This window comes from Lemur catta, chromosome 7 (assembly GCF_020740605.2).
Source record: "Lemur catta isolate mLemCat1 chromosome 7, mLemCat1.pri, whole genome shotgun sequence".
Lineage (NCBI taxonomy): Eukaryota > Metazoa > Chordata > Mammalia > Primates > Lemuridae > Lemur > Lemur catta.
In genome coordinates, this window is record NC_059134.1 from 21,438,869 (window position 1) to 21,463,785 (window position 24,917).

The 24,917-nt window shown below is 60.0% G+C and overlaps 1 protein-coding gene across 5 annotated transcripts in view; it reads left to right on the forward strand.

Annotated features, from left to right (window-relative positions):
- The first annotated feature begins 207 nt into the window (after positions 1-207).
- BCL9L (BCL9 like) overlaps positions 208-24,917 on the forward strand; it is a 28,426-nt gene continuing 3,716 nt past the window's right edge. Inside the window, exons 1-9 of one of the 5 annotated variants that reach the window (XM_045556332.1) lie at positions 208-892; positions 7,197-7,254; positions 15,741-15,842; positions 17,049-17,434; positions 18,120-18,239; positions 21,303-21,513; positions 21,669-21,753; positions 21,870-24,159; positions 24,602-24,883. In XM_045556332.1, the coding sequence (XP_045412288.1) occupies positions 15,817-15,842; positions 17,049-17,434; positions 18,120-18,239; positions 21,303-21,513; positions 21,669-21,753; positions 21,870-24,159; positions 24,602-24,883 (3,400 nt within the window). In that variant the 5' untranslated portion in view covers positions 208-892; positions 7,197-7,254; positions 15,741-15,816. Of the gene's footprint in view, positions 893-7,196; positions 7,255-15,336; positions 15,554-15,740; positions 15,843-17,048; positions 17,435-18,119; positions 18,240-20,488; positions 21,204-21,302; positions 21,514-21,668; positions 21,754-21,869; positions 24,160-24,601; positions 24,884-24,917 lie in introns of those variants that run through there. The other 4 variants (XM_045556334.1, XM_045556333.1, XM_045556335.1 and 1 more) reach the window with 4 other exon arrangements.

Consider the following 24,917-nt stretch of genomic DNA (forward strand, 5'->3'; position numbering starts at 1 on the left):
AGCAGGGTAGAAGGCCCCCTCCCGGCCCCCAGGCCAACCTGCCTCCCGCTAGCCGGCCGGGCGCCTTACCGAGTCAGACCACTGGGAGGCTGGGGGAGCCGGGTTGAGCGAGGAGGCGAGCGAGATGGGGGAGCTCTTATTTTGACAGGGGCCTCTGTGGGCTCTGGTATGAAGGCAGAAGGAGGCAGCCAGAGAGCCCCGATGCTTATTCAGGCTGGGGAGAGGAGCCGAGTGGAGGGGCGAGCGAGGCTCCGGCAGTGCAGGGGAGCCCGGGGAGGCGGCGGCGCGCGGCGGAGCCAGTGGCCGGACATGCCCCGGACTCGGGGCCGCTGCACCACCGCCGCCGCCCGGAGCCAGCCAGCTGGACGCCCGCACGCCTGGGTCCCCCGGCGCCGCGCCGCCCGGGGGCTGCGACCCGGACCCTCGGCGTCCGACCAACAATAAGCGCCCAGACAGCCCCCTCCCCGCCCCGCGCCTGCCGTCCCCGCGGGCCTCGGGGAAAGTGAAAGGAGGAGGCGAAGGAAGGAAGGAAGGAAGGAAGGAAGGGAGGAGGAGCAGGAGCAGGAGCCGGAGCCCTGAGGTTCGGGGCCGAGACCCCAGCCCCGAGCCCCGGCCCGGGCGGGTGTGCGCGCTCTCCCGCCGCTGCCCGGCGCCCAAGACCATGCTCCGCGGTTGGGAGGCAGGAACCCAGGAGCCCTGCGATCCCCGGATACCCTCTCCCGGGCCGGGCTGGTATTGAAATCAAGGTGTCCGGGTTATCAAAAGATCACCGCCTGCCCGCCCCCTCTGCACCTCCAACTGGCGAACAGGAGGACCCCCATCCACCCACCGACCCTGACCTGGTCATGGCGTCCAGCTCCGGCCTGGCGTGAGGACCCCCAACCCGCGCGAGGTGAGGGGTGGGCTGGGGACGAGGGCGAAAGTCATGCCAGGCCAGCAGAGGCGGGAGGAGGGAGAGCCAGTTTGAATTGGGGAGGGGGAACACAGTCTGATTGTCTCTTGCTCTGTGGCACGCACCCCCAGGCTCTTTAGGGGGCAGGGTACGCCCCCAGGGTCACTGGAGGCTACTCTTAGGCCCCCAATCAGGTTGGCAGCCCCAGAGCACAGTGGGGAGGACTTAGGGGCAGCCAGGGGACCCTGCCACCCTAGCGCAGAGAACAAGGCCGGCCTTGGGCCAGCTGGAGCAGCGAACCCTGCCCTGGGGGCTTCTGGGAGATGTAGTCCCCCTCCCAGGCTCACCAACCCCGTGGGTCTCGGCTCCCCAGTACTCTTCTCCTGGCTGATGGGAGCCTCCAGAAGGAGGTAGGTTGGGATTGAGGAGAGCTGGGGGTCATCCTCTGCCCCCAGGCAGTGCCTAATGAGCAGCAGGGGCTGTGACTGAGGAGTCTCCCCTGCCGAGGATTCTGAGTGGTGTGGGCTTGGCTGGGGGGTGGGGCAGTCACACAGTTCCTTGGAGGTGTCCCTGCACTGTTAAGGGGAGGTGGCCCCTGCCTTGGTCCAGAGGAGCCCTTGAGGGAAGAATGTGGGGAAGAGAAGTGAGGCTTAGGCTTCTTGCTTGGCTGGGGTAGGTCCTACTCCAGGGCTGCTGGAATTTGATTTCAGGAGAGACTGAGGAGGCTGGGAAAGAGAATGTCGCTCAGAGTCTGGGAGTCTGGAGGGTGTCTTTCTGGAGCAGTGAAGCCAGGATCAGCTTCTGTCTGTCTGTCCAGCTTCCTTCCTTCCGGGTTTTTCTGACACCCCCTCCCTCCTCTTCTGTCTGTCTGCTGCTTGGGGTGTGTGTCTGTATCTGTGTCTGGGGGACCTCTGCTGCAGGGAGGGAAAGAGTGTGGCTCAGAGCGGTGTACTGAGCATGTGTCCGAGCACTCAGAAAGGGGCTCCAAGGCCCCCTTGATCTTTTGCTCACCCCCCAGCCTTGGTTTACTCTTTTACCTAGGAAAGCTGTCTGCACTGTATCTGCTATAACCCTGCAGATGCCCCTGAGCAGCTCTCGGAATGAGACCTCCAGGCTGGGTTGGCTTCCACTCCCCTTCTTCTCCCCCTCTCCTCAGCCTCTCCAGGGAACAGCCACTTCTGGGCAGGGGCTGCCTAGCTCCTCTGCTGCTCCTCAGCACAGGAGCTGCGTTCTCTGGGTCAGGACCATGATTTCATGGCCCCAGGGGAAGAGCATGCTCAGGCCCTGTCTTCCTGGTGTCAGCTCTGAGGTCCTGCTGCTAGAGGCCTCAGGACAGGGTGAGAACTGGTGAGGAAGGTGAGGAGTCTGATGCCAGGAAGGAAGGTGCTACCTCTCCCAGGTGGTCTGCCTCCTTGGCCTTGGAGGACCAGGCCTGGAAGTCCAGCCTTCTGGGCCACCTCCCTTTAGGGGTTCTCTGCTTACCCATGTTGCTCCTGTTTGGGTTGGTGTGGGGGTTCATGATGGATGGCATGCTGGTGAGGGGTAGAATACCTATAATCTTGGATCCCGAGTGACTCTTGTGCCTGGGGTAGCAGGGGTCCTGTGGCTGGAGATGGATTTTGAAGGCTCAGAATGAGTCCCTGGCTACTATGGTGGGGAGTCAAGGGAGAAGAAAGATATCACAGGGTCCTAGAAAAGGATTGGTGGACCACAGAAATCTGGGGCTAGCGCATCAGTGGCAATTTGGGACCCAGTGATCTTGCCTGTTGAATCTGCATTGGGCACCCATGACTCCACTTAGCAGGTTCCTGTCTTCCAACTCCTGGTACCTGGGTTAAGCAGGAGCCCTAGGCTGGGGGCTCAACTTCCAGGACCAGACAGGGCAGTAGCCTTCTGGGCAGAGTCCTAGGGGGTGGCAGTGTTGACTCAGCAAGGGCTGGAATGCCTGGCACCTGCTTTAGATTAAAGGAGATGCTGTGCAAAGTGGGGCTGCCCGCCTGTCGGGGCAGTGGCTGGGATGGAGCTCCGTGCAGCCCAGGAGTGGGGTGGGCCAAAAGGACCAGGGCTGCCGGCAGCAGCAGCTCTGGCAGGAGCGGAGGGAGCCAACTGTCACCAGCTCTGCAGCCCCTCCTCCAAGGAGTCTAAGAGGAGGAGCTGGGGGCACCCCACACTGCCTCTGGCATCACACGCTGAAGTTCTGTCCCAGCACCCTTGGGCAGCTCCGGGGAGCCAGGGTGTCTGAGCGTCCAGTCTTCCCAGGATGAGAAGAGGCCGCAAAGAGGTGGGGGCACTCCGGGGTTCTTTCTTTTTGCCCTGATGCCATGTTTACTCTTTCTGGAGCTCCTTGGTTGCCGGTAGTGAGGCACCTCAAGAGTGTCAGCACCCAGGGTGACAGGGAAATGGCATCCTTTCTTTCCTTGTACCAGGGCCCTGGGCACTGCCCGGGTGCTGACCTGGGGGGAGGGGGCCGGGGGGTGGATGGCACCGTGGGAAAGTGGGCAGCCGTGGGAGCCAAGCGGGTACAGGCTGGGTGCCGCGGGCAGAGTGCTTCTGCCAGGCCCGCTCTCCCTGGGGTGGGGCAGCTGTTCCAGGGACTGGCTCAACCTGTTGAGCACCTGGCTGCTCTTGCTTGGCATCTCTGCCCCTGCCTGCCAGGCCTGACAGCTGCCCACCCATAGCCACACTGTGGGGGCTGTCCCCAGGGATCTGGGCAAAAGAGGCTGACTGGCCAGAAGGGCCAGGATGGGACTGGTGGGGGCTCCTGCCAGGACTGAGGAGGGGGACTAAGTTCCCCCAAGGCCCGCCCTTTAACTCCCAGAGCTCGGGCTGGAGCCAGTTGGAGGACTGGGTGGCCAGGGTCAGGAGTGGAGGGGCTAGGTGAGGAAGACCACAGCACCAGAGCTCCTGAGCTGGTACATGTCACTTGGATGGGTGGCCCTGGAGGGAGCCTGAAGTTACAGCCTGGAATTTCCTCTGCCTGGTGCCAGGGCCAGGCCTCCAGAGCCCCACCCCCAGCCTGGACTGACCTCCCCTCCGTCCCCTCCTTGGAGAGCTCTGCCTACTTTCCCTAGAGGCTGGAGGAGGGGCCGGTAAGGGCATGCTGGCTGCCTTGGAAGGGGTGACTTCCTGGGTGTGGGTGTATGTCACACTGCCTAAGTCCCCCAAGGGTCCCAGGAAGCCCTGGGTTTCCAGGGGGATACCCCCCATCCTGCCTTGAGTAGGGGGCACCCTGGATCCCATGGAAGACCCCTGACTCCTGCAGGCCTTTGCTGTCCCCAACCTGCTCTGACCCACTAGTTTTGGCCCACCTTGGGGTTCTGCTGGTGGATAGGGAAGGGGAGCCAGGGTGCCACTCTGGAGGGGAGAAGGTGGTCACTGCTGCCTATGAGTAGGGGAAGGGACACAGAGGGGTTCTCCCCTACTGTCAGTCTTGTGGGGAGAGGAGGCCCCCTAACCCCTTCTCACTTTTCCTATCGGTGGCAAAAGCAGAGCCCTCTCCTTTGCCTCCTTCCCAGCAGCCCAGGCCCTCCCTGCTTGGCCCTGGGCCAGTGCCTGTCCTAAACTTGGTGTCTCTTTCTAGGCCCCCTTCTGCAGGGGCTGGGACTCCCTCTGTCCAGCCCCTCTCCTCCTCCCTTGGGCTGGCAGCCCTGGGCTGGCTTGTCCTCCCTTCCCCCTCACTATCCACCCCCCCCCCCCAACTGGGAATGGCCCTGAATCCAGCATTTCCAGCATTTCGAAACCAGGATTGTTTTGAAATCCCTGAATACTTCTCCACCCCTCTCAGACTCCCCTCCTCCCCACTAGCGCTTTGGAACATTGTCCTCTAATCTGACTTCACGCTGTGCATTGCAAGGTTGTGTGTTTGAGTTTGTGTGCTAGCACATGGCCGCGTACTACCGTGTGCGTGTCCCAGTGTGGGTATATCTTCTGTCAGTGGTGTGTGTGTTTCTCGAGTTCTCCTGGGCTGTCTCTATGAATATGAGAGTCTCTGTGGGTCTTAAGGGGCCACTTGTGGAGAGTTTGGAGTTATTTTTAGATGTTTTTGCATGTACGTCTTTGGAAGTTGTGTCTGTCTCTCAGCTACACGTGTCTGGGATATCTCTGAAAAGTGTGTGTGCTGGGGGTGTGTCTCTTTGATGTGTGTATGTGCGTTTGTGCACACACACGTGCGCTTTGCTCCTCTTTCCTCCTTTCTCTTCCCTGGGAACATGTCTGGGTGTGTAGTCACAGGTCTCCCTGCAGCTCCCAGGGACATGGAGTTCTCTGCCCTTTGATAGGGAGGTTTCCTAGAGTGAGGCCAAGGCTCTGACAGTTCTGTGGTCCTTGGAGAGAGAGCGGTGAAGTGGGGGAGATTGGGATAAACTGTCCCTGAAGGCTGGGCTCTCTCCCTCTGGTCCTCACAGATACCCACCACCTAGAGGGGTCCCCACACCAGCAGTCCACCCTCTTCTTTTGTGTGTGTGTGTGTGTGTGTGTGTGTGTGAATGGTAACTCTAGTAAGTCCACCCTCTTCTTGTGCTGATACAGTGGTGGTTGTTACTCTGGGTGGAGACCCAGTGCTCTAAAAGAAAAGAGTTGGGAAAAGGGAGTTAACCTCCATCCATGGGGTCACTCGCTTCACTGGGGGCAAGGAACAGCCAATTCCATCAGACCTGGAAGCTTGGTGGCAAATTTAAGGTTTAGAAAAGTTGACTTCCCCAAATAGCTAAGCAAGATAAGATACTCATATTTCTAGCCTGAGCAGAAGACAGAAGGGCCTGGAATCTAGGCATTTGGGGTGGGGCCAGCTGCCATTATAGCCTTGATCCTGGGAAGTCCTTCTTGATGTTTAATCTCATTCCCTCCTGCTGCAGCTAGACAGTGTTCTACAGAAGGGGAGATTCCTGAGGTTTTTTATTTTTTGTTTTTTGTTTTGGCTAAAGCAAGGGTGGTCTTAGTGGAGCTATGTTGGCATGGGATGCAGGCACTGGAACCCCTGATACCTCCCTATGAGCCGTTCTGGGATCCCAGGCTGTAATTGTATGTGTTCTTCTAGAAGCTCTTGTGGCAGTGAGGAGGGCGAGGGCTGGGGCAGGGGTGTTTGTAGGAGTCAAGGGCCAGTGGAGACAGCAGCAGGAGGTGGACATAGGGTAACCTGTGTCTTTTGCACCCCCACCCTGGTCGCCTTTGGTCCCACAGCACAGTGGGAGGAAGGGAGGGGTAGAGGCACAGGTTGGTACAGTGCTCTGTGACCCAGCAGAGGGAGGGCCTTGGCAAGGAATTTTTAGTTTATTTCTCAATCTCTGTCTCTGAGACACGCACACACACGTCATGTCATTGTAGACACCTTCAGGAGATGGGCCCAGAAAAGTCACCCAGGTGGCGGTAGGGCAGGGCAGTGCCAGACGGGGCCATGTGGAACCAGGCCTCTTGTGCTGGCAGACACCCTGTTCTTCATGAGTCTTGGAAATGAAAGTTGAGCCTAGCCAGAGGTCCCCTCCCCAAACAACCCCCAGTCTGGGCCCGGGAGCCACACAGGCTGGAGTGGGTTAAGTCTGGTTGGCAGGGACACCCCCCCCACCCCAGTGCAGTGAGAGAGAGGGAGGGGTGGTTAGCAGCTTGCTCTAGTTGGCGTCTCTCCCAGAATTCTTCGGAAAAGAACTCCCCTTTGACCCCCCAGTACAAACTGAGCCCAGCCACCAGCCTCCCTCCTGCCCGCTGTGGGAGCTTCACCCAGCCCCCTCCTACTGAACTGCTAAACCAGAGTCCCTCGCCCCAGGCCCTCCCAGCCAGACCAGGTCCCCAGGACTTTGTGTCTTCAGGGGGCCAGGGCTGTAGCCAAGGAGACCACACAGGGAGGTAGAACCCACAGCCGTCCTTTTCCCTGACGCAGGCTGACCCTGGGATGGCTGGTGCTGGAAGCTGGGGTCCTCAGGCCTCCTTATCCTTCCTCTCCCTGCAGGATCCTCAGGCCAGGTCCTGGGAGTCGTCCCCCCCTTCTCTCTCCCTGTGGGCCAAGCGTTAAGGGAGCTCTAAGGTCTTCCAGTGCCTTCTCCTTCCCTGCTTCCAGGGCAGGGAGGGGGAGCAGCGTGGTGGGGCAGCCGGGTCAGGCCTGGCTCCCAGCCAATCCACAGAAGTCCTGGGGGGGTGGTGTCTGAGTAGCTCAGAGACTTCCTGGAGCTGCAGGCTGTGTGTCCGTGTGTACGTGTTTACATGCTGTGTGTGTTGGGGTTGGGGCTGGGGTGATGGGAGGAGCAGGGACACAGATTGCTGGGGCGGTGGCGGGGCCGGAAGGGGGCTTCTAGCTGTGACCCTTTCTTCACAGGGAGCCCCCATCCCAGACCACACCCTTGAGCCTGAGCCTGACACACATTATTCCTGAGGTGAGAGGTCCGTGTGCTTACGTGTGTCCTTTTCAGCCTCCCCGATCTGTCCGCAGCCGCCGCATCATCCTGGCTTAGCCTCCCGCTTGGCTTTTTGTCTCCTGAGCTGCCTCCTCCTGGCTTCCTGCCCCCACTTCTCCTTTCATTCCCCTCTGGCCAGAGGAGGGAGGTCTCCTCTGGCTCCTGGTGGGCAAAAAGGCTTCGGACCCAGGGCCTGGTAGGGAGTGGGGGTGGGGCTGGACCAGAGGGGTTAAAGCTGGACTCCAGTGAGAGTTGCAGCCCTTTCCTAAGTGGGGTCTTTCCCCGGTGCTGTGCGACTGGGGCTAGGTGGGGAGATTCAGCGCGGTGGCTCTGGAGGGCAAGGTATGATTCCCGGTTATCCCAAGTACTTGCTCCTCCTCCCTGGCTTTGGCCTCTACAGCTCCGGTGGCCCAGGGTGGTTACCAGCCCCCATAGTGTGGTTTCTGCCCTGGTCCCCTAGGCGCAGCGCGTGTACACACACACACACACACACACACACACGCACACACACACAGCCTCCCTCCCTCCCGCCAGCCCCCTCCTTCCTTACTTAGCAACAACTCCCTGAATTCACAACAAACACTCCTGTGGGCTCCTGGTCTGACTAGGGAAAGCTGGAGAAAGCTGGGGACAGGGAGGAGGTGCTTAGCTTCTCCTAGACTGTTCTCAGGAGGGAGGAGCAAGCAGGCTTCTAATCTACTCAAGGAATGCCCCCACCTTCCCCACTGGAAGCCACTGCCCCTGGGGATAGGGAGGAAGTGGTCCTGCTTTCAGTTCAGGCCCTGAAAAAAGTGGGGGGCAGTGGCCAGGTGTGGCTAAGCAGGTGGGTAGGGGCAGGGCTTGGACTCCACCCTTCACTGGTGAGTCCCACTTGACCTTTGACCCCCGCCTGGGGCCTGGGAGGGGCAGCAGACCTCTCCCTAGCCTGGGACTACTCAGCCTGGCCCCATGCCGTCTGTCCTCCTGGTAACTTGCCTTGCACCCTTCCCTGACCGTTAGGGACCTGGGTAGCTGAGGATGTAACGGATTGGGGTGGGCGGGGCTGGGGGAGGCCCAGGAACTTTGCCCTGTCTGGGAGCACAGGCCCAGGCCAGGCGGGGCACCTGTGTTGAGGGGGTAGGGAGCCGTGCGCTGTCTTTGATCTCTTCCCTGGGCAGCAGCTTGCCCCAGTGCAGGACCTGGTACACATCAGGCACGGAGGGAGGGGTGTGGAATGAGTGGGTGAGGCCTGTGCACCCATTCTTTCATCATAGCTCAGAGGACTGATACCACAGTGAATCTGTAGCATTGTGAAATGGTTTAGAACCCAAATGCTAGAGTGTCTGGGTTCAGATCCCGGTTCTTCTAATTATGGGCTGTGTGCCTTAGGCAAGTTACTTAACTTTCCTATGTCTCCCTTTTCATATTGGTAAAGTGGGGAATATAAAAATACTTTCTTGTAGAGTTGTTCTGAGGATTAGATAACGCATGTGAAGCATCTGGGACTGTTGCAGTTACAGAGTAAATGCTCAATAAATGTTGGACATCTTCCTCCTCGTTATTAGTCAGAGCGCTTCACAGGAACTTTTGGCCCTCCCAGGGGCTTTAGCAAGGGAAGAATTGATAGAGAGGGAGGGAGTGTGGGGGTGGGGAAGAGACAGCCTTTCCAGCACTTCAAATTGCTGGATTCCTTTCCAGATCCGCCTTCTTGCTGCCTCAGTTTCCCCACTGGAGGTGCTGGCTGACATCTTGATTGCAAGTTTGCCAAATAGCCATGCGCCTGCAGGAGGCCTGGGGAGCTTAGGACACGTCTCCCTCTCCCTGGCTGTCTCCAGGGCCAGCCCTCCCTCCCTGAGGCTGTTTGCTCAGTTCAGCTCCAGCACTCCTCCCACCGCCCCAGCCCCTGCTGCTCTCTGCTCTTTCACCAGCCGAACAAGACATTCCGTCCTTAAATGGCTTAAATGGCCGCCTCCTGTCTCCTTCCTGACCTAGAGGACAGGGACCTTGCTTGGGGAGAAAAGTGGCCCTGTGGAGCTGTGACCTGGATGGCAGCTGTTAGGTCTGCCTCAGGGTCTGGGGTCGCTGGATTCCCTGTACCTGCCTGGACATTTTCCCTGAGCGTGGAAGGGCAGTGCCCAGGCCTGTGATGTGTAGAGGGACCCCAATGGGCATGCCTGGTGCCTGCTGGACACCGATGGGCAAGGAGGGGGCATCCTCAAGCCCATAAACGGAGAGGGGTCATATTAGCATCCACGGTGTCCAAAAGACACCCCCTGAATCCTTCCCTGGGCTGCATGGGCAGTGCTACAAAAAGTTCTGCCTTTGCCCTGTGTGCGCTGGGACAGGGGAGAATGCTGAGTGATGCTAGGCGGCCAGGGCTCCTAAAGGCCCTTGGATGGGAGCGGATGTCGGAGGGGCTGAGGCTTGGGAACTTCCAGGTGAAGAGCCCAGGGGTGGGTGGCAGGGATGGGGTGTCCACCGTGAGAGTGAGAGGGGAGCTATGCAGACAGGTGGTTAAAATCTTCTGGGGATCAAGATGTGGCAGAAGTGCCTAGGATGCCAGGGCTCCTGGCTCTGAGGCCTGGGCTTGGCTAGCAGGTGCCCTCTCTGGCCTGGTCCCAAGACGGGTGGGCCCCTCGCTCCAGCCCACTGCCTCTCTCTGGGTCCAGAAAGGACACCTCCCTTCCATGGGCCTGGGGCGTGAGGGTTCAGAGTCTGCTGAGGCCATGCCTCACTGTTGGGCTGGCCATGCTCCTGTGCCCAGCCCCTGGGGCCTGTTCCTTGGGCAGGCTGGGGCTATTTTTGGGATCGGGCTGGGGCTCTGGGGCTGGTTTCAGATGTTCCAATGTGAACGGGAGAAAATGGGAACAGATGGCTGGAGGGTTCCGATCAGCAGGTCCTGCTGGGAGCAAGTTATTTTTAGGGACTTGTTAACCCTTTGGGGGCTTGTGGGGCCACCCGGAGAGGTACAGCCCTCTCTAGTTGAGAACAAGTCTTCTCCCTGGACCCCGTGCTTTCCAGTACTGCTTGTCAGTTCTTTCTCTCCTAGACTCTCCACCCTTCAAAGAGGTCCATAGCAAGAGAGTAAGTTCCAGCAGGTCCCAGGCCAAGCACTGCAGGTGACTGCCACAGGGTCCGGCAGGAAGAGGGGCGCCTGGAGAAGGGAGGCTGGCCATTGTTGAAGGGATTCCCCCTTTACTCACCTCCTGGGGTTTCGAGACCTGGACTGAGAGGGTGGACAGCCGCTCTCTGGGTTCATGCTCTGGGTTTGGGTGTGGTGGTGAGCCCAGGGATGCCCAGGGGTGTGCTTGTAGAAGGGGCTTGAACTTGGTACCACTAATGTGATGCCCATGGGCCCCGCTCACCTGGACACTCAAAGGGCAAATATCTGGACAACACCCACTTTTACCAAATGCTCACGTATTTGGGTGCTATGGCAGGCGGTAAAGATGGGGACCAGTGCAGAGGTGGTTTGATGGGCTGGTATGTCTTAGGCATTCTGTTAGTTTCACTACTATTATCTCACTCTATAAAATTATCCTCATTTTGCAGATGAGGAAACTGAGGTTCAGAGGGATGAAAGGATGGACAAGGCCACATAGCTCAGAAGGGGCAAGGTGTGATTGGCACTCTGTCTGCCTGACTGCAAATTCAGTTCCCATTCCACTGTGCCACACTGCTACGGTCCCAACCCTAGGGTGAGGCTGCCGTGTAGGGGACCTCCTCAGAGAGCAGGTTTACGGAATGGGCTTGGGAAGGGAGGCCTGGTGGCAAGGGACCCTGCCTGTCCCTGCTCTCACAATCCCCTAAGCCCTTGTTGCCTGAGGGTGCCAGGACTGACACCAGAAACCCCATTTGGCCTTCCTGTCTCCCTTGCAGGAGGATCACAGGCACACATCCTGTCTCATCACCCCCCACCCCCTCCCAGTCCTGGCCCACATGCCCCTGCTTCCTGGAGGGTCACAGCAGCCTGGATGTCAGCGTGGGCTGAGCTAGAGGGCCCTCCAGGTGCTGCTAGTGCCAAGAGTTTGGGCCAGCAGGCGAGGTTAGGGGGCTGGGAGGATGTCTGTGCCTCTGGCAGTACCTGGGGGAGAGAGCAGGCGTTGGGTGAGGTCCCGCCCCGTGGTGCAGTGGCTGTGCCAGCAGTCTGCGGCACTCCACTCCTCCCACAATGGCCCCATTGTTCCCAGCAGCCAGGCAGTTTGGAGGAGGTTCCTCGGCCACCCCTACCCCCCTAAATAGGGGCCACATTAACCCCTTGGAGGACTGAGGCCAGGTGAGGGCCCACAGGGATCTGCCCTGCCCATCTCTCCTTATTCTGGGAGCCCAGGCTTGGGAAGTCACCTTCTACCCACATGTACACAGCAACAGGCCGCCTCCTGAGATCAGGGTCTCCCACAGGGTAAGGAGGAGCACCTAGACCCTCTCCCACCCCCATCCTGGTACAGGTGCCAGGGGGCAGGAAGTGCCAGTGGGGTGGCAGGCGGGGGACCAGATATATTTGGGCCGGTGGGGCTAATTCCAGCCACCACCGCCTGCCCTATTGGCTCCTGAGCTCCTTTCCTTCCTGTGAAACCAGAGCTGGGTTGGGCCTAGGTCAGGATTTCGGTGGATTTAAAGAGGCAGCACCATCCCTGCCAGCCTGGTTTCCTCTCCCCCTCCCCAGGTAGGGTCTGGGGCAGAGAGAGGACTGGAGAGCTTCTTGCTCCTCCCTTGTCCTGGGCCAACCCCTGGCCCTTGCCTCTGTTGGGGTACAAGGCTTTTGGCACTCCTCTCTCCCAGAGCCCTGGGCGGGTGGGGTGGGCGGGGGTGGGCTGTGGTTTCCTGTGTTGGCTGTTTGTGCCTGGCCCAGAGTGCCCGCCGCCTGCCTGGGCTTCCTGCCCTGTCTTGTTTCCTTGTGCCCCCCACCCCCTCTCCACCCCTCCCCACTGTGGGAGGGAGCAGCCAGGGATTGGGCAGCAGTCTTGGGGGGACCCCATTGCCAGGGCATGATTGCTTCCCAAGGCCTGGCCACATTGGCAATGGAGTAGGAGCCAAGAGAAGTGAGGTGACCTCAGGCCTGTCTAGGCAATGCCACTTGTACCTGCAGGCTCCAGAAGGGACAGTGGGCAGAATACCCCTCCCCCAAGCACACTGTTCAAAGATCCCAGACTAGAAAGGGCTGGGAGCAGGAGTTTCCATGGCCCTGCAGAGTTGGGGTTGTCTGACATTACCCTGGGGCTGCAGGTGGGGTGGGGTTGGAAACTCCCAGGCAAAACCTCCCAAGCAAAAATGGTTGATTTGCATGGCCTCCTTTGGCACTGGGTGGGGGGAAGTGGAGAGACCTGCTAGGAACCAGGGCCAGGGGAAGGCCCCCCAAGCCTGGAAGTCCCCACATAGAGGGTCCCAGTGCAACACCTTGGTCCTTGAGCAGATTTCCTGCTGGGCTATGAATCCTTGACCTCCCCACCCGGCTGAGTCACCACCTCAGGAAGAGGAAGTGACCTGAGTGGTAGAGGAGAGCTTCTAAGGACCAATGAGTCCCGATACCCAGGAGAAAGGGGACTTGGGACCTTGTTGTTCCTCAGGACTGTATCTCCCTGAACCAGAGGCCAAGGATCTTACCCCACCCCTTGCTCCCAGCAGGGGGTCCTGACAGCACATTTTCCTCTCTGGAGGTGTCTGCCGCCTGCATGGGGGAGCGTGGACCCTCCAAAGCCCTTTCTCACTGCCTCTTTGGGGAGCTTCTGAGCTAGGCAGTGAGACTGGTGGGCTAGCTGGTGAACCAAGCAGAGGCTCCCAGCCCAGGGGGCAGCTGGAAATAGGCAGGTTGCCACTGGATGTGGGAGTGCCTGCCCTACCTGTGGCAGTTCTGTGTTGAGCAGAGCTGGGATGTCACACCTGGAGGCTCTGGGCTCTGGGCATGGGAGCCTTCCTTGTCTCCCTCCCCCAGCCAGAGGCAGGGCCACTGTAACTTAGGTTGCCAGCTCCCCACCCTTGTGTCACACAGAGGGGGCAAATGATCTCAGGCTCTTTGTCTCAGCCGCCTCCTCCGGGCACATTCTCCTGGGTATGCGCCTGGCCTTTCACTCAGGTGACTCGCACCTGCTCCCTGTTTATGAGCACGTTACCCCTCCTCACCCTACCCCTAAGAGGGAGCCACAGCGATGTGTTTCCAGAGCCCCATCGCTCTGCTTTCTCCATCTCAGGGGTTCCTGGCCTGATACGAGGAAGCCCCCTTCACTCATTTAAAAACTGCAAGGGCCAGGAATCAGCCCTCTTGGCTCCTGTGGCCAGGCCTTCCAGGTGTCTTCTGGGACTGAGCGTGGTGGAGGAGGAGGGGTCTTTGGGAGCTGAGGCAGACTCCTGAGGGGCAAAGGGGGGAGGTGTGAGATGGGAAAGTCCTGACTCATGCATGCTTGACTCAGCTCGCCCTGCAGCTGGGTGGGAGAGGGGGTGGAGTCCTAGAGGGGAGGGTGACTGACTCTAAGATGTTTCTGGGGAGGAGCCTAGGCCTGACTGGCCACTGGAGAGGGCCCTCCCCAAATTATGACAGGTCCCCAATTTTTGAGGCTGTAAACATAGGAGGTAATGAGTGACCCTTGCTCTTCCCCTCCTCCTCCCTCTTACAGGGGCCCAGGCACTGTGGCTGGAATGTAGGAAGCCCACCCATCTGGTGTAGGCTCAGAGGAGTAGTCATGGGGGGGCAGGTGTCACTGCAGTGTCTGGAATGAGGGTCCTAGCACTGCCACGTACTGGTTACGTGACCCAAGAGCACATTACTTCCTTTCCCCAGACCTCAGTTTCCTCATTGTGAGATGGGATAGGTAGTTTGGGGAATCAGCCAGGTGGTGAAGGTGAGAGCCTGAGATGCATGTCAGCCACAGATCTGCCCCTAAGCCCAGGTGTCTCCAGTGACTCCTGCCTCCCTCTTCCCTGGTTGCGATGCAGGAGATGGGGGTGGCAGGCTGCTTCCCAGCTAGGCCCTGGACTTTGGAACGTTTCCCTGAGAAGCCTTCCTCCCCAGAGACGGAGCTGGAGTGGGGACGCCAATGCGCCCTAGGGTTAAACTGAGGTTAGACTCCCACAGGGTAACAGGTGGGGCCCCCTCACCCTGAGGTCCCAGCCCAGCCCGGCGGGGAGCAGCGGAGTGTGAACCGGTGTCTGGCTGGGCCTGTCACCGGGACAAAGCTCCTGGGTCCAAGACTCCTCCCCCTCCCCCCCTACCTTTTACCGGGATGGGCTGCTGGGGGGTGGGGGGTGCGGACGAGGGCTGAGCCGGGGCAGGGGGTGGTTGGGTGAGGCTTCTGTGTATGTGTAAGTCTGTCGATGTATCTTCTGTGGCCGTGTGTGTTTCTTTGTGACTACCAGGCTCAACTTTCTACGACTCCCTGGTGGCCGGCCTCAGTCTTTGCATCTGTTCAATGAGTCGGGGAGCTCCCACTCGGCCCTCGGGCAGCCTCGGCGTCTGCGCGCGCCCCAGGCCGCCCCAGCGGTTCGCGCTCGGGCCAGTGCTTCCCTCGCCCCCGGGCACACCTCCGCGGGTTGGGCGTGAGCGCGCCTCTAGTTTCCTGGGCTCCGTGCGTGTCTTTGTCTCCCTGTCCACGTGTGCGCTGTGAGTGTGTGAGAGTCAGACTTCGGCTGCTTGTGGGTCTCTGCGCCCCTGCCCGGCGGCGCCCGGGGCTCGCCGAGCCTCCGCCCGGCCGGCACGCGCCTAGCCCCTCGCGGGGCTTGTCCGTGTGTCTGTCCGCGCGCGCGCAGGGCCTGGAGAACCACGCTGCAGCCCTGTCCGCCTCCCGCTTGCTCGCTCGCTGCCTCGCTGGCTGTCGCTCGCTCGCTCTGCCTCTCCGCCCGGGCTCTGCCGAAGGGGGCGGGGTGGGGGTGCAGGCGGGGGGAGGGGAGGCTCCTGCATTCTTGCGGTCGGGGAGGAATCTGAGCCAGCGTTACTGGTCTCCAGAAGAGCCCAGCTGCAGCCCCGGGGCCCCGCCAGGCCTCTTGCTGCCCGCCCGGGCCTGCTGGGATGGGCACGGGCTAGGCCTCGAGCTGGGGGCGGGGTGGGACATTGCCCCCCCCCAACCCCCGGGCCCCCTCCGCGGCTGGAGAGCCCCGGGGCTGGGCGCAGCGCTGGGGGCGGGGCGCCAGGGGTTCCCCACCCTGGGTGAGGGGCGCGTCTGGGAGCGGGAGTCCCTCCCAGGGGCCAGAGCAGACCTCACGGCCGCCCCACGCGGCACCTTTGCAACCCAGCCTTTAGTGAATTCTGCCTCTGCAGCCCGTGGTGGGGGAGAAGCTTGGTGGAGACTGCAAGCTCCCTGAGGGCAAGGTGCGGGAGGGATGGGGACAGGACTGGCCTCTAGGATCAAGACCCCATCTCGTAGTCCTCCCTTTCCAGTCCCACCCTACCCTATCCAGTTCCCTAGTCCCAGGGCTGTTGGGTCCTCCCTTCTCCCCTCCCCTCTCACACCCCCTCCCCAAGTCACGAGTTTTCTCTTTGGGGCTTGTTGCTGCAGTCCGTGCTCCAGTACCGAGTACCTGGCTGGGCCCTGGGCACGCACAGGGGCCGTAGCCCCACTGTGTGTGGGAGCCATGAGGATCCTGGCTAACAAGACAAGGTGTGTGGGTGTCGTGGAGGGCGGGATGTGTGTGTGTGTGTGGAGTGTGGGGAAGGGACGGGCCCAGTGGTGATGAGGCCCAGGCTGTGCGGGCGTGGAGAGCTAGCCCCCCTGGGCACCTGGCTCCCAGGCCACCAGTGGGCTAAAGGGGTTAGCATGGGAAGGCCTGGACCAGGCAGGAGCCGCAGACAGCCTTGGTGCCTGGGCCCAGGGGGCAGAGGGCACTGGCAGCCAGCTATGCCTGCTGCTTCTGGTCCCTTCTCGGTCTTCTCTCCTTAAAATGGCTTGAGCAGACTCCTGCCCGCCCTACTGTGGGGTCCGATGGCAGCCTCTGGCCTCAGTCTAGCTGGGGGTGGGAACTGGAGTTGGGGGGCGGTGCCTGCCTCCCTCCCCCTCCCCAGGAGAAGCCGGCAGACAGGGCCAGGCGGCAGCAGCAGGACAGCAGAACTGAAATAAATCTGAGCTGGTGTGGAATGAGGGGGGATAAATATCCTCTCCCGTGATGTGATCTTTCCAGCGGCTATTAATAGGTCTCCGGGGAGGGGGAGGCTGCGGGGGGAGCGGGCTGGAGCTTAAAGGGCCCGCAGCCTAGGCTGCAGGAATCCTTGGCTTCAAGCTGCACTCCCTTCTGCTTGACACACCGCTCCCCTCCCCCTCTCCTCCTGCCCCTGCCTGCCGGCCCACCCTCTTCAGGCCTTCCCCTTCAGCTCTAGGGAGCTTTCTGGACCAGTGGGTACCACTCTTGGGTGTGCTATTCCCCACCTCCCCAGGGGAATGGGACTGGGGCATGAGCAGTGACCCCCAGGTCCTGTGGCCCGTCTCTGCTGATGTTGGGACACCTGAGAGTTGAGGTTTGAGACCTTGGAAGGCGTCGGAAGACAGCAAACCCTAGAAGAGAGGATGCTTAAGTTCTGTTCGGGTGCCAGAGGAGAGGGGTGACCTCAGAAGCTTACAAGTCTGATGGATGTTGGGGCTGGGGGTGGGTAGATTCTGCCAACTCAAAGCCCTGGTTTTCATTGTAATTGGAGGTGGAGGGGGCATCAGTCCTTGTCTGAGGGGCCATAGAAGGAGAGTGTGAATAGCTGGCTGTCTTGAGATGCCACTCAGCTCCCCTCCTTTAGGTGAGGCAAGATGGGGCAATTAAAGTCCAGGCAGGCATAGCCTCTAGCAAGATTAACTTTTCACATCTCTCCCACCTTCTCCCAGGTTACCCCACCCCAGGAGGAGAGAAGCTCCAGGGAGCCCGCCGCTGTCCCCCCGCGGCCACTGCCCCCCTGCCCCAGCCAAGCCAATGCACCCAGAAAATAAATTGACCAATCATGGCAAGACAGGGAATGGCGGGGCCCAATCCCAGCACCAGAATGTGAACCAAGGACCCACCTGCAACCTGGGCTCAAAGGGCGTGGGGGCGGGGAACCATGGGGCCAAGGCCAACCAGATCTCACCTAGCAACTCAAGTCTGAAGAACCCCCAGGCAGGGGTGCCCCCTTTCAGCTCACTCAAGGGCAAGGTGAAGAGGGAACGGAGCGTGTCTGTGGACTCTGGAGAGCAGCGAGAGGCTGGAACCCCGTCCCTGGATTCAGAGGCCAAAGGTACCCCATTTCCCCGATTTCCAAGACCCTAGCATCTTCCACAAGTCCAAGGCCCAGACGTGCTGTGCTGGGAGACCATCTCTCTGCCCTCCTCGGCCAGTCCTCATCCCCTGCTCCTCTCCAGCATTTATGCATGGGCGTCTTTCTCTTACCCCATCACCTCTGACAACCAGGTCATTCAGGATTGAGGTTGGCCAGGGTGCCACCCATGGAGGGATCACACGGAGCGATGGGGCTTCTGATCTCATCCCCCTCTGCTTTCCCTCCAGTACCCTACAGGGGGAGAGGGAGGTGCTCTGGGGTGAGGAGCAGACCCTCACACCTCCCAGGAGCCTCCTGGTATCCTGCCTGGTGGGAGCGTTTGGGAGCAGGCACTGATGCCTGGAAGAGTAGCAGCGGCTTCCCCCTCCCCCCCAGCCCTAATTAGAACCAGTTGTGGTTGGGGATTATGCTGTGCTTGGTGTTGGGGGGGAGGGGAGACAGGCAGCCAGGGCTATAGAGAGAAATCAGAAACAAATGGTGGTGTGGTGGGGGCCAAGGGCTGGCAACGTGCCCACCATGGCCTGGGCAGTGCCCTCGGGTGGGGCATCTCAGAGAATGGGTCTGGAAGGGACCCTGGGTGTGGGAGGACAGGGCCTCTGGGCCCTCACTCTGACCCCTGCTTGCCTTCATCCTGCCTGGGCAGAGGTGGCACCCAGGAGTAAGCGGCGCTGTGTGCTGGAGCGGAAGCAGCCGTACAGTGGGGACGAATGGTGCTCTGGACCCGACAGTGAGGAGGACGACAAGCCCATTGGGGCCACCCACAGTGAGTGCCCATTGATGCCAACATGCTGTGGCCCATGGTGCCCCTGGGGGATGGTGCCCAGAGGGAGCCTCCCTCTCTTTACCTGGGACTTGAGAGGACTGAGGCTGGGCAGGAAGTATTAATACTATGGGCCAGGAGCCCAGGCTCCTTGTCTCCCGTCCCACCTCTCAGACTCTATCCCTCTCTGCACTGTGACAGCGCAGCCCCTGCCTTCTGGGTGGTCAGTGGCCCCCTTTCCCTAGGGACTTGAGGCGGGGTGGGGTTCCCTCAGGTGGCCACATCACCTATGCCTCTGCCCACTAATTCCTAGCCTATGCTGCCACCTACTGGCCAGCAGAGGGAGGGCGGTGAAGGTCCAGCCTCCCTGGGAGCCGGACAGTTGCCTCCGCCGTGCAAAGCCCTGCTAAGCCTGGGTGTGAGCTGACACTTGGCTGTGTCTCTGGTGCCCTTCCCTAACCTCTGATTGACTCCTGGCAAGTACCCAGGCTGCGTCACCAGGACCAGGAGTGGGCGCGGATGGTGCCCACCCCTCTTGGTCTTTTATTGATCCGTGTATGTTTGGGCCTTCTGTGAGTGATGGAGAGGGCCACACACAACCCCTGCCCCTGGGAAGCTCATAGCCGTTTATGTGGTATTTTCCCTCAGAGCTTACAGCTGTTTGGGGGGACAGATAACTTAATGTATAAGAAACTAGCCAGAGAATGTTCACTTGTGAACTTCTCGAAGGCAAGGACCATAGAAAGAAGAAAGTACGCCGGACATTTCGTTTTATTTAATTCTTACAACAGCGCCGTGAGGCAGGCGTTGTTATGATGCCTGTTGCAGAGGAGGACACGGTTAGCAATGTTGAGGAATGAGCGGACCATGTCTATGGAGATGGTGCTGGCTGGGAGTTCAAAGGCCATCTAGTCCCAGGACTTCCCGCTACCCACGGGCCTAATTAGTGGTCTCTGAGCCTCTGGCTGTCCCCCAGGACAGACACCCTGCACCCCCCTCCGCTGCAACCCCCAGTTCACTTTTATAACACGAGACTGCACTGTTGTAGAAACTTAGGAAAATACAAAGAAGAAATTGCTGACATCCCACACCTGGGCAACCATTGTGACAATTTTAATTGTACTGCCGTTAGAGTGTTGAAGAGTCCTTAAGGGAGGGACAGTCTAATGCAGATGTGAATAGCATGGCCTCTGTGATCAGGCTGCCTTGGTTTGCATCCTAGGTTATTTGTGTAAATTTGGGAAAGGGCCTCGGTTTTCTCATCTATAAAAATGTTGTTTACCTCATAGGGTTGGTATGTGGAGTAAATGAGTTCATACACGTAACATACTTAGAACAGTGTTAGCTTTTTTGGTTGTTGTCATTGTACTAGAAAGTTCCTTATTGAACTAAACCCTGCTTCCCTCCCGATAGCTCGTATCCAGGAGCCTTGTTGTGGGTACTGAGTATACACCTTCTCTGTCTCCAGGCAGCCTTCACACACTGAGGTCGGCTTTGAAGCCCCCCCCCAGACTTCTGCCTGTGTACTTCTGTGCAAAATTGGAGCAGCAGGGTCCCCTCCATTATGGGGTAGATCTGTCAGGGAAGGTTTATCCAAGGAGGGGAGCTTGACACTGGGCCCATGGGACGGTGGCTGCTGTCCTGGCTCAAGTTTAGAGATGGAGTCTTACTCTGCCACCCACACTGGAGCACCATGGCCTGACTGTAGCTCACAGCAACCTCAAACTCGTGGGCTCAAGTGATCTTCCTGCCTCAGCCTCCCCAGTAGCTGGGACTACAGGTGTGGGCCACCACACCTGCCTAATTTTAAAAATTTTTGGCAGAGACGGGGTCTCACTATGTTACTCAGCCTGGTCTCAAACTCCTGGCCTCAAGCAACTCCTCCCACCTCAGCCTTCCAAAGTGCTGGGATTATAGGCACGAGCCACTGTGCCCAGCCAGGCAGTTTGTCTTATTTTAATTGAGAATGCTGTCATTTACTGTCTGGAGGCCAGGCACTTTGACTTGTTTTTCTTGGCATGGGAATGGGCCTGCCACTCGCCTAGACCCATTGATCACCAATTGTAGATTTTTTTTTTGGTATAAATTTTTGCGGTACAAGTGCAATTTTGTTACATGGCGTAGTGGTGAAGTCAGGGCTTTTGGGGTGTCCGTCAACCCAAATAAGATATATAGTACCTATTAAGTCATTTCTCATCATGCATCCTCCTCCCTCCCCTGTGGATCTTTTCTAGGCTAGGACTTAGAGTGAAGTTTGTCACCATAGAACAAAACTTCTCTTGATGCTGAGGGTGGTTGGTCTGTCCTGGGAATGTTCCCAGTATGTCCGCCTTTTCTAACTCTCTGTTTTTCAAGTTGATCTTTTACTTTGACATAGTTCTGAACTTGCTGATAAAAAATATATTTCTCTGGCCTGTCCCCTGTGCAAGGCAGGGGTTGGTATTTCCATTTTACAGGTGAAGCAGCTTAGGGGGAGGATGTGCCTTATTCATAAAATCACAAAGTCAAGTCAGTTTGCATCATCAGTTTGTGAAGCCTCTTTGCCTTCTGCCTGCTGCCCCCACCGGGTCACTAGACGGGGTGTGTGTACATGTGATGACAGGATCCTGAGGGTGAGAGTGGAGCTCAGGGCAGGATTTGGAGTCCTGCCCTGGGTTCAGATCCTGGATCTGCACTAGCTGGCTGTGTAACCATAGGCGAGTTACTTACTTCCTCCTTTGTAAAGTGGAGTGTGGCACATTCCTCCCAGGGGTGTGTTGATGAGATAAAATTATACCTGTTAAGTACCCAGTGGAATGCTGGGCACATGGAGGCCTGTTGGAAAGGGCTGCATGCTCCTTCCCCTCCTCTCTACATGGTCACCAGCCTTGCCATCCTGGTCAAAGACTGATCTCGGGCGAGTAAGTGTGGAAACCAGACTGAGGAAAGCACTGGATTGCAGCAGCAAGTGACCCTGGGGCATGAGCTGTAAGACAGTGAGCTTCCCTGGGAAGGGGGGTCCCAGCTGGATCTGCTCCCTGCATCTGGGCCGCTCACCCCCTTTCCCTCTCCTCTGTCATCATGCAGATTGTAATGTAGCAGACCCAGCCATGGCGGCCCCACCGCTGGGTCCCGGCCAAACTGCCCAACTGCCCCTCAGCGAGAGCAGCGCACCAGGCCCCCCACATGGGCCCCCGCCAGGCCTCCGGCCTGATGCTCCTGGGGCCGGGGGCGGGGGTGTCCCCGGAAAGCCTCCCTCACAGTTTGTGTACGTCTTCACCACCCACCTGGCCAACACGTAAGTGCCTCGGGGAAGCCAAGTTCACTCTGGTGGGGCAGCACCCCTCAGCCTGGGGTCCTGAGGGAGCTGTGGCAGGTGGGGCTGAGCCGGGTGAGGGTGTGGGCTCCCTCCTGCCCCCCTCTCTGAGTCCTGCGCCTGCCTGTCTGGTGCAGGGCTGCGGAGGCAGTGCTGCAGGGCCGGGCGGACTCCATCCTCGCCTACCACCAGCAGAACGTGCCTCGGGCCAAGCTTGACCAGGTGAGCGTGGTGCCTGGTGGGGCACCCTCATAGGCTCGGGCACGGCGCCTCCGTGAACAGCGGGTGGGTGGGACATCCCCTTACCCGTCTCACGCTCTGCCTTTGTCCTCCTGCAGGCCCCTAAAGTACCCCCCACCCCAGAACCGCTGCCCCTGAGCACACCATCAGCGGGCACCCCGCAGTCCCAGCCACCTCCACTGCCGCCACCACCACCCCAGGCCCCTGGCAGTGCCCCGCCTGCTCTGCCCCCAGAGGGGCCTTCTGAGGACACCAGTCAGGACCTGGCCCCCAACTCGGTGGGAGCTGCCAGCACCGGTGGTGGGGCAGGGGGCACCCACCCTAACACCCCGACGGCTACCACCACCACCAACCCTCTGCCTCCTGGAGGAGACCCCGGTGGTGCTGCCGGCCCTGCCCTGCTGGGGGAGGCCGCCCCCACCGGAAATGGGCAGCACAGCCTGGTGGGCTCCGAGGGTCTGTCCAAAGAGCAGCTGGAGCATCGGGAACGGTCCCTCCAGACGCTTCGAGACATTGAGCGGCTGCTCCTGCGCAGCGGGGAGACCGAGCCCTTCCTCAAGGGGCCCCCAGGAGGAGCGGGTGAGGGGGGCCCGCCGGCACAAGCCCCTCCTGCGCCCCAGCAGCCGCCCACCGCCCCTCCCAGCGGGCTGAAGAAGTATGAAGAACCCTTGCAGTCCATGATTTCGCAGACGCAGAGCCTGGGGGGGCCCCCGCTGGAGCATGAAGTGCCTGGGCACCCCCCGGGCGGGGACATGGGGCAGCAGATGAACATGATGATGCAGAGGCTAGGCCAGGACAGCCTCACACCTGAGCAGGTGGCCTGGCGCAAGCTGCAGGAGGAGTACTATGAGGAGAAACGGCGGAAGGAGGAGCAGATTGGTCTGCATGGCGGGCGTCCCCTGCAGGACATGATGGGCCTGGGGGGCATGATGGTGAGGGGGCCCCCACCGCCTTACCACAGCAAGCCTGCGGATCAGTGGCCGCCAGGGGTGGGCGCACAGCTGCGTGCGCCCATGGATGTCCAGGATCCCATGCAGCTCCGGGGCGGACCTCCCTTCCCGGGCCCCCGTTTCCCAGGCAACCAGATACAACGGGTGCCTGGGTTTGGGGGCATGCAGAGTATGCCCATGGAGGTACCCATGAATGCCATACAGAGGCCCGTGAGGCCAGGCATGGGCTGGACCGAAGACTTGCCCCCTATGGGGGGACCGAGCAATTTTGCCCAGAACACCGTGCCCTACCCTGGTGGGCAAGGAGAAGTGGAGCGATTCATGACCCCTCGGGTCCGGGAGGAGCTACTGCGGCACCAGTTGCTGGAGAAGCGGTCAATGGGCATGCAGCGTCCCCTGGGCATGGCAGGCAGTGGCATGGGGCAGAGCATGGAGATGGAGCGGATGATGCAGGCGCACCGGCAAATCGATCCCGCCATGTTCCCTGGGCAGATGGCTGGTGGCGAGGGCCTGGCGGGCGCTCCCATGGGCATGGAGTTTGCTGGAGGCCGGGGCCTCCTCAGCCCTCCCATGGGGCAGTCTGGGCTGAGGGAGGTGGACCCACCCATGGGGCCAGGCAACCTCAACATGAACATGAATGTGAACATGAACATGAACATGAACCTGAATGTGCAAATGACCCCACAGCAGCAGATGCTGATGTCGCAGAAGATGCGGGGCCCTGGGGACATGATGGGGCCCCAGGGCCTCAGTCCTGAGGAGATGGCCCGGGTTCGGGCCCAGAACAGCAGTGGCATGATGGGTGGCCCGCAGAAGATGCTTATGTCTTCACAGTTTCCCAATCAGGGCCAGCAGGGATTCTCTGGGGGCCAGGGATCCTACCAAGCCATGTCCCAGGACATGGGCAATACCCAAGACATGTTCAGCCCTGAGCAGAGCTCAATGCCCATGGGCAATGTGGGCACCACTCGACTCAGCCACATGCCTCTGCCCCCTGCCTCCAATCCTCCTGGGTCCGTGCATTCAGCCCCAAACCGGGGGCTGGGCAGGCGGCCTTCAGACCTCACCATCAGTATTAATCAGATGGGCTCACCGGGCATGGGGCACCTGAAGTCGCCCACTCTTAGCCAGGGGCACTCACCCCTAGTCACCTCGCCCTCCGCCAACCTCAAGTCTCCCCAGACTCCCTCACAGATGGTGCCCTTGCCTTCTGCCAACCCACCAGGACCTCTCAAGTCGCCCCAGGTCCTCAGCTCCTCCCTCAGTGTCCGGTCGCCCACGGGCTCGCCCAGCAGGCTCAAGTCTCCCTCCATGGCGGTGCCTTCTCCAGGCTGGGTTGCCTCACCCAAGACGGCCATGCCCAGCCCTGGAGTCTCCCAGAACAAGCAGCCGCCTATCAACATGAACTCTTCCACCACCCTGGGCAACATGGAACAGGGTGAGTGAACTGGGCAGGCAAGTGGGCACTGGGCTCTGGCACGGGAAGCCCCCGAGGTGGGTTTCCTTGCACTGGGGCTGGGCAGTGAGTTCAGGTGTCTGTACCAGGGGCACAGAGGTGGGTGGCTCTGCTTGCAGGGCAGATGGTGGGAGCTGTGTTGCCCTTTCTCAGGGTGTGCTGCACTCATCTCCCGGGTATTTTGAGAGGATGTACTTGGGGCTTGGGGGTCTTCTCGCTGCCCAAGGCCCTGAGGTTGCAGGGATTGGTTAATGACTGGTGGACTGTGGTGACGAGGGAGCCTGTGTTCAGTGGGACATAGGTGTGCCCGGAGCATCAGATGGACATCTGGGGAGCTGTCTCTTCCTGAACCCCCCAGTGTGAGCACCCAGATCCATCTTGCTCTCCCAGTCACGCCCTGCTCTCTGTCTCTCCGCTTCTGTAGGTGCCCTCCCGCCTAGTGGCCCCCGGAGCAGCTCCTCGGCGCCTCCCGCCAACCCTCCCAGCAGCCTCATGAACCCCAGCCTACCGTTCACTTCCTCCCCAGACCCCACGCCTTCCCAGAACCCCCTGTCACTGATGATGTCCCAGATGTCCAAGTACGCCATGCCCAGCTCCACCCCGCTCTACCACAATGCCATCAAGACCATCGCCACCTCAGATGATGAGCTGCTGCCTGACCGGCCCCTGCTACCGCCCCCACAACCGCAGCAGGGCTCCGGGCCAGGTGTGAGGACAGGCAGGGGCCCGGGGAGAAGTGC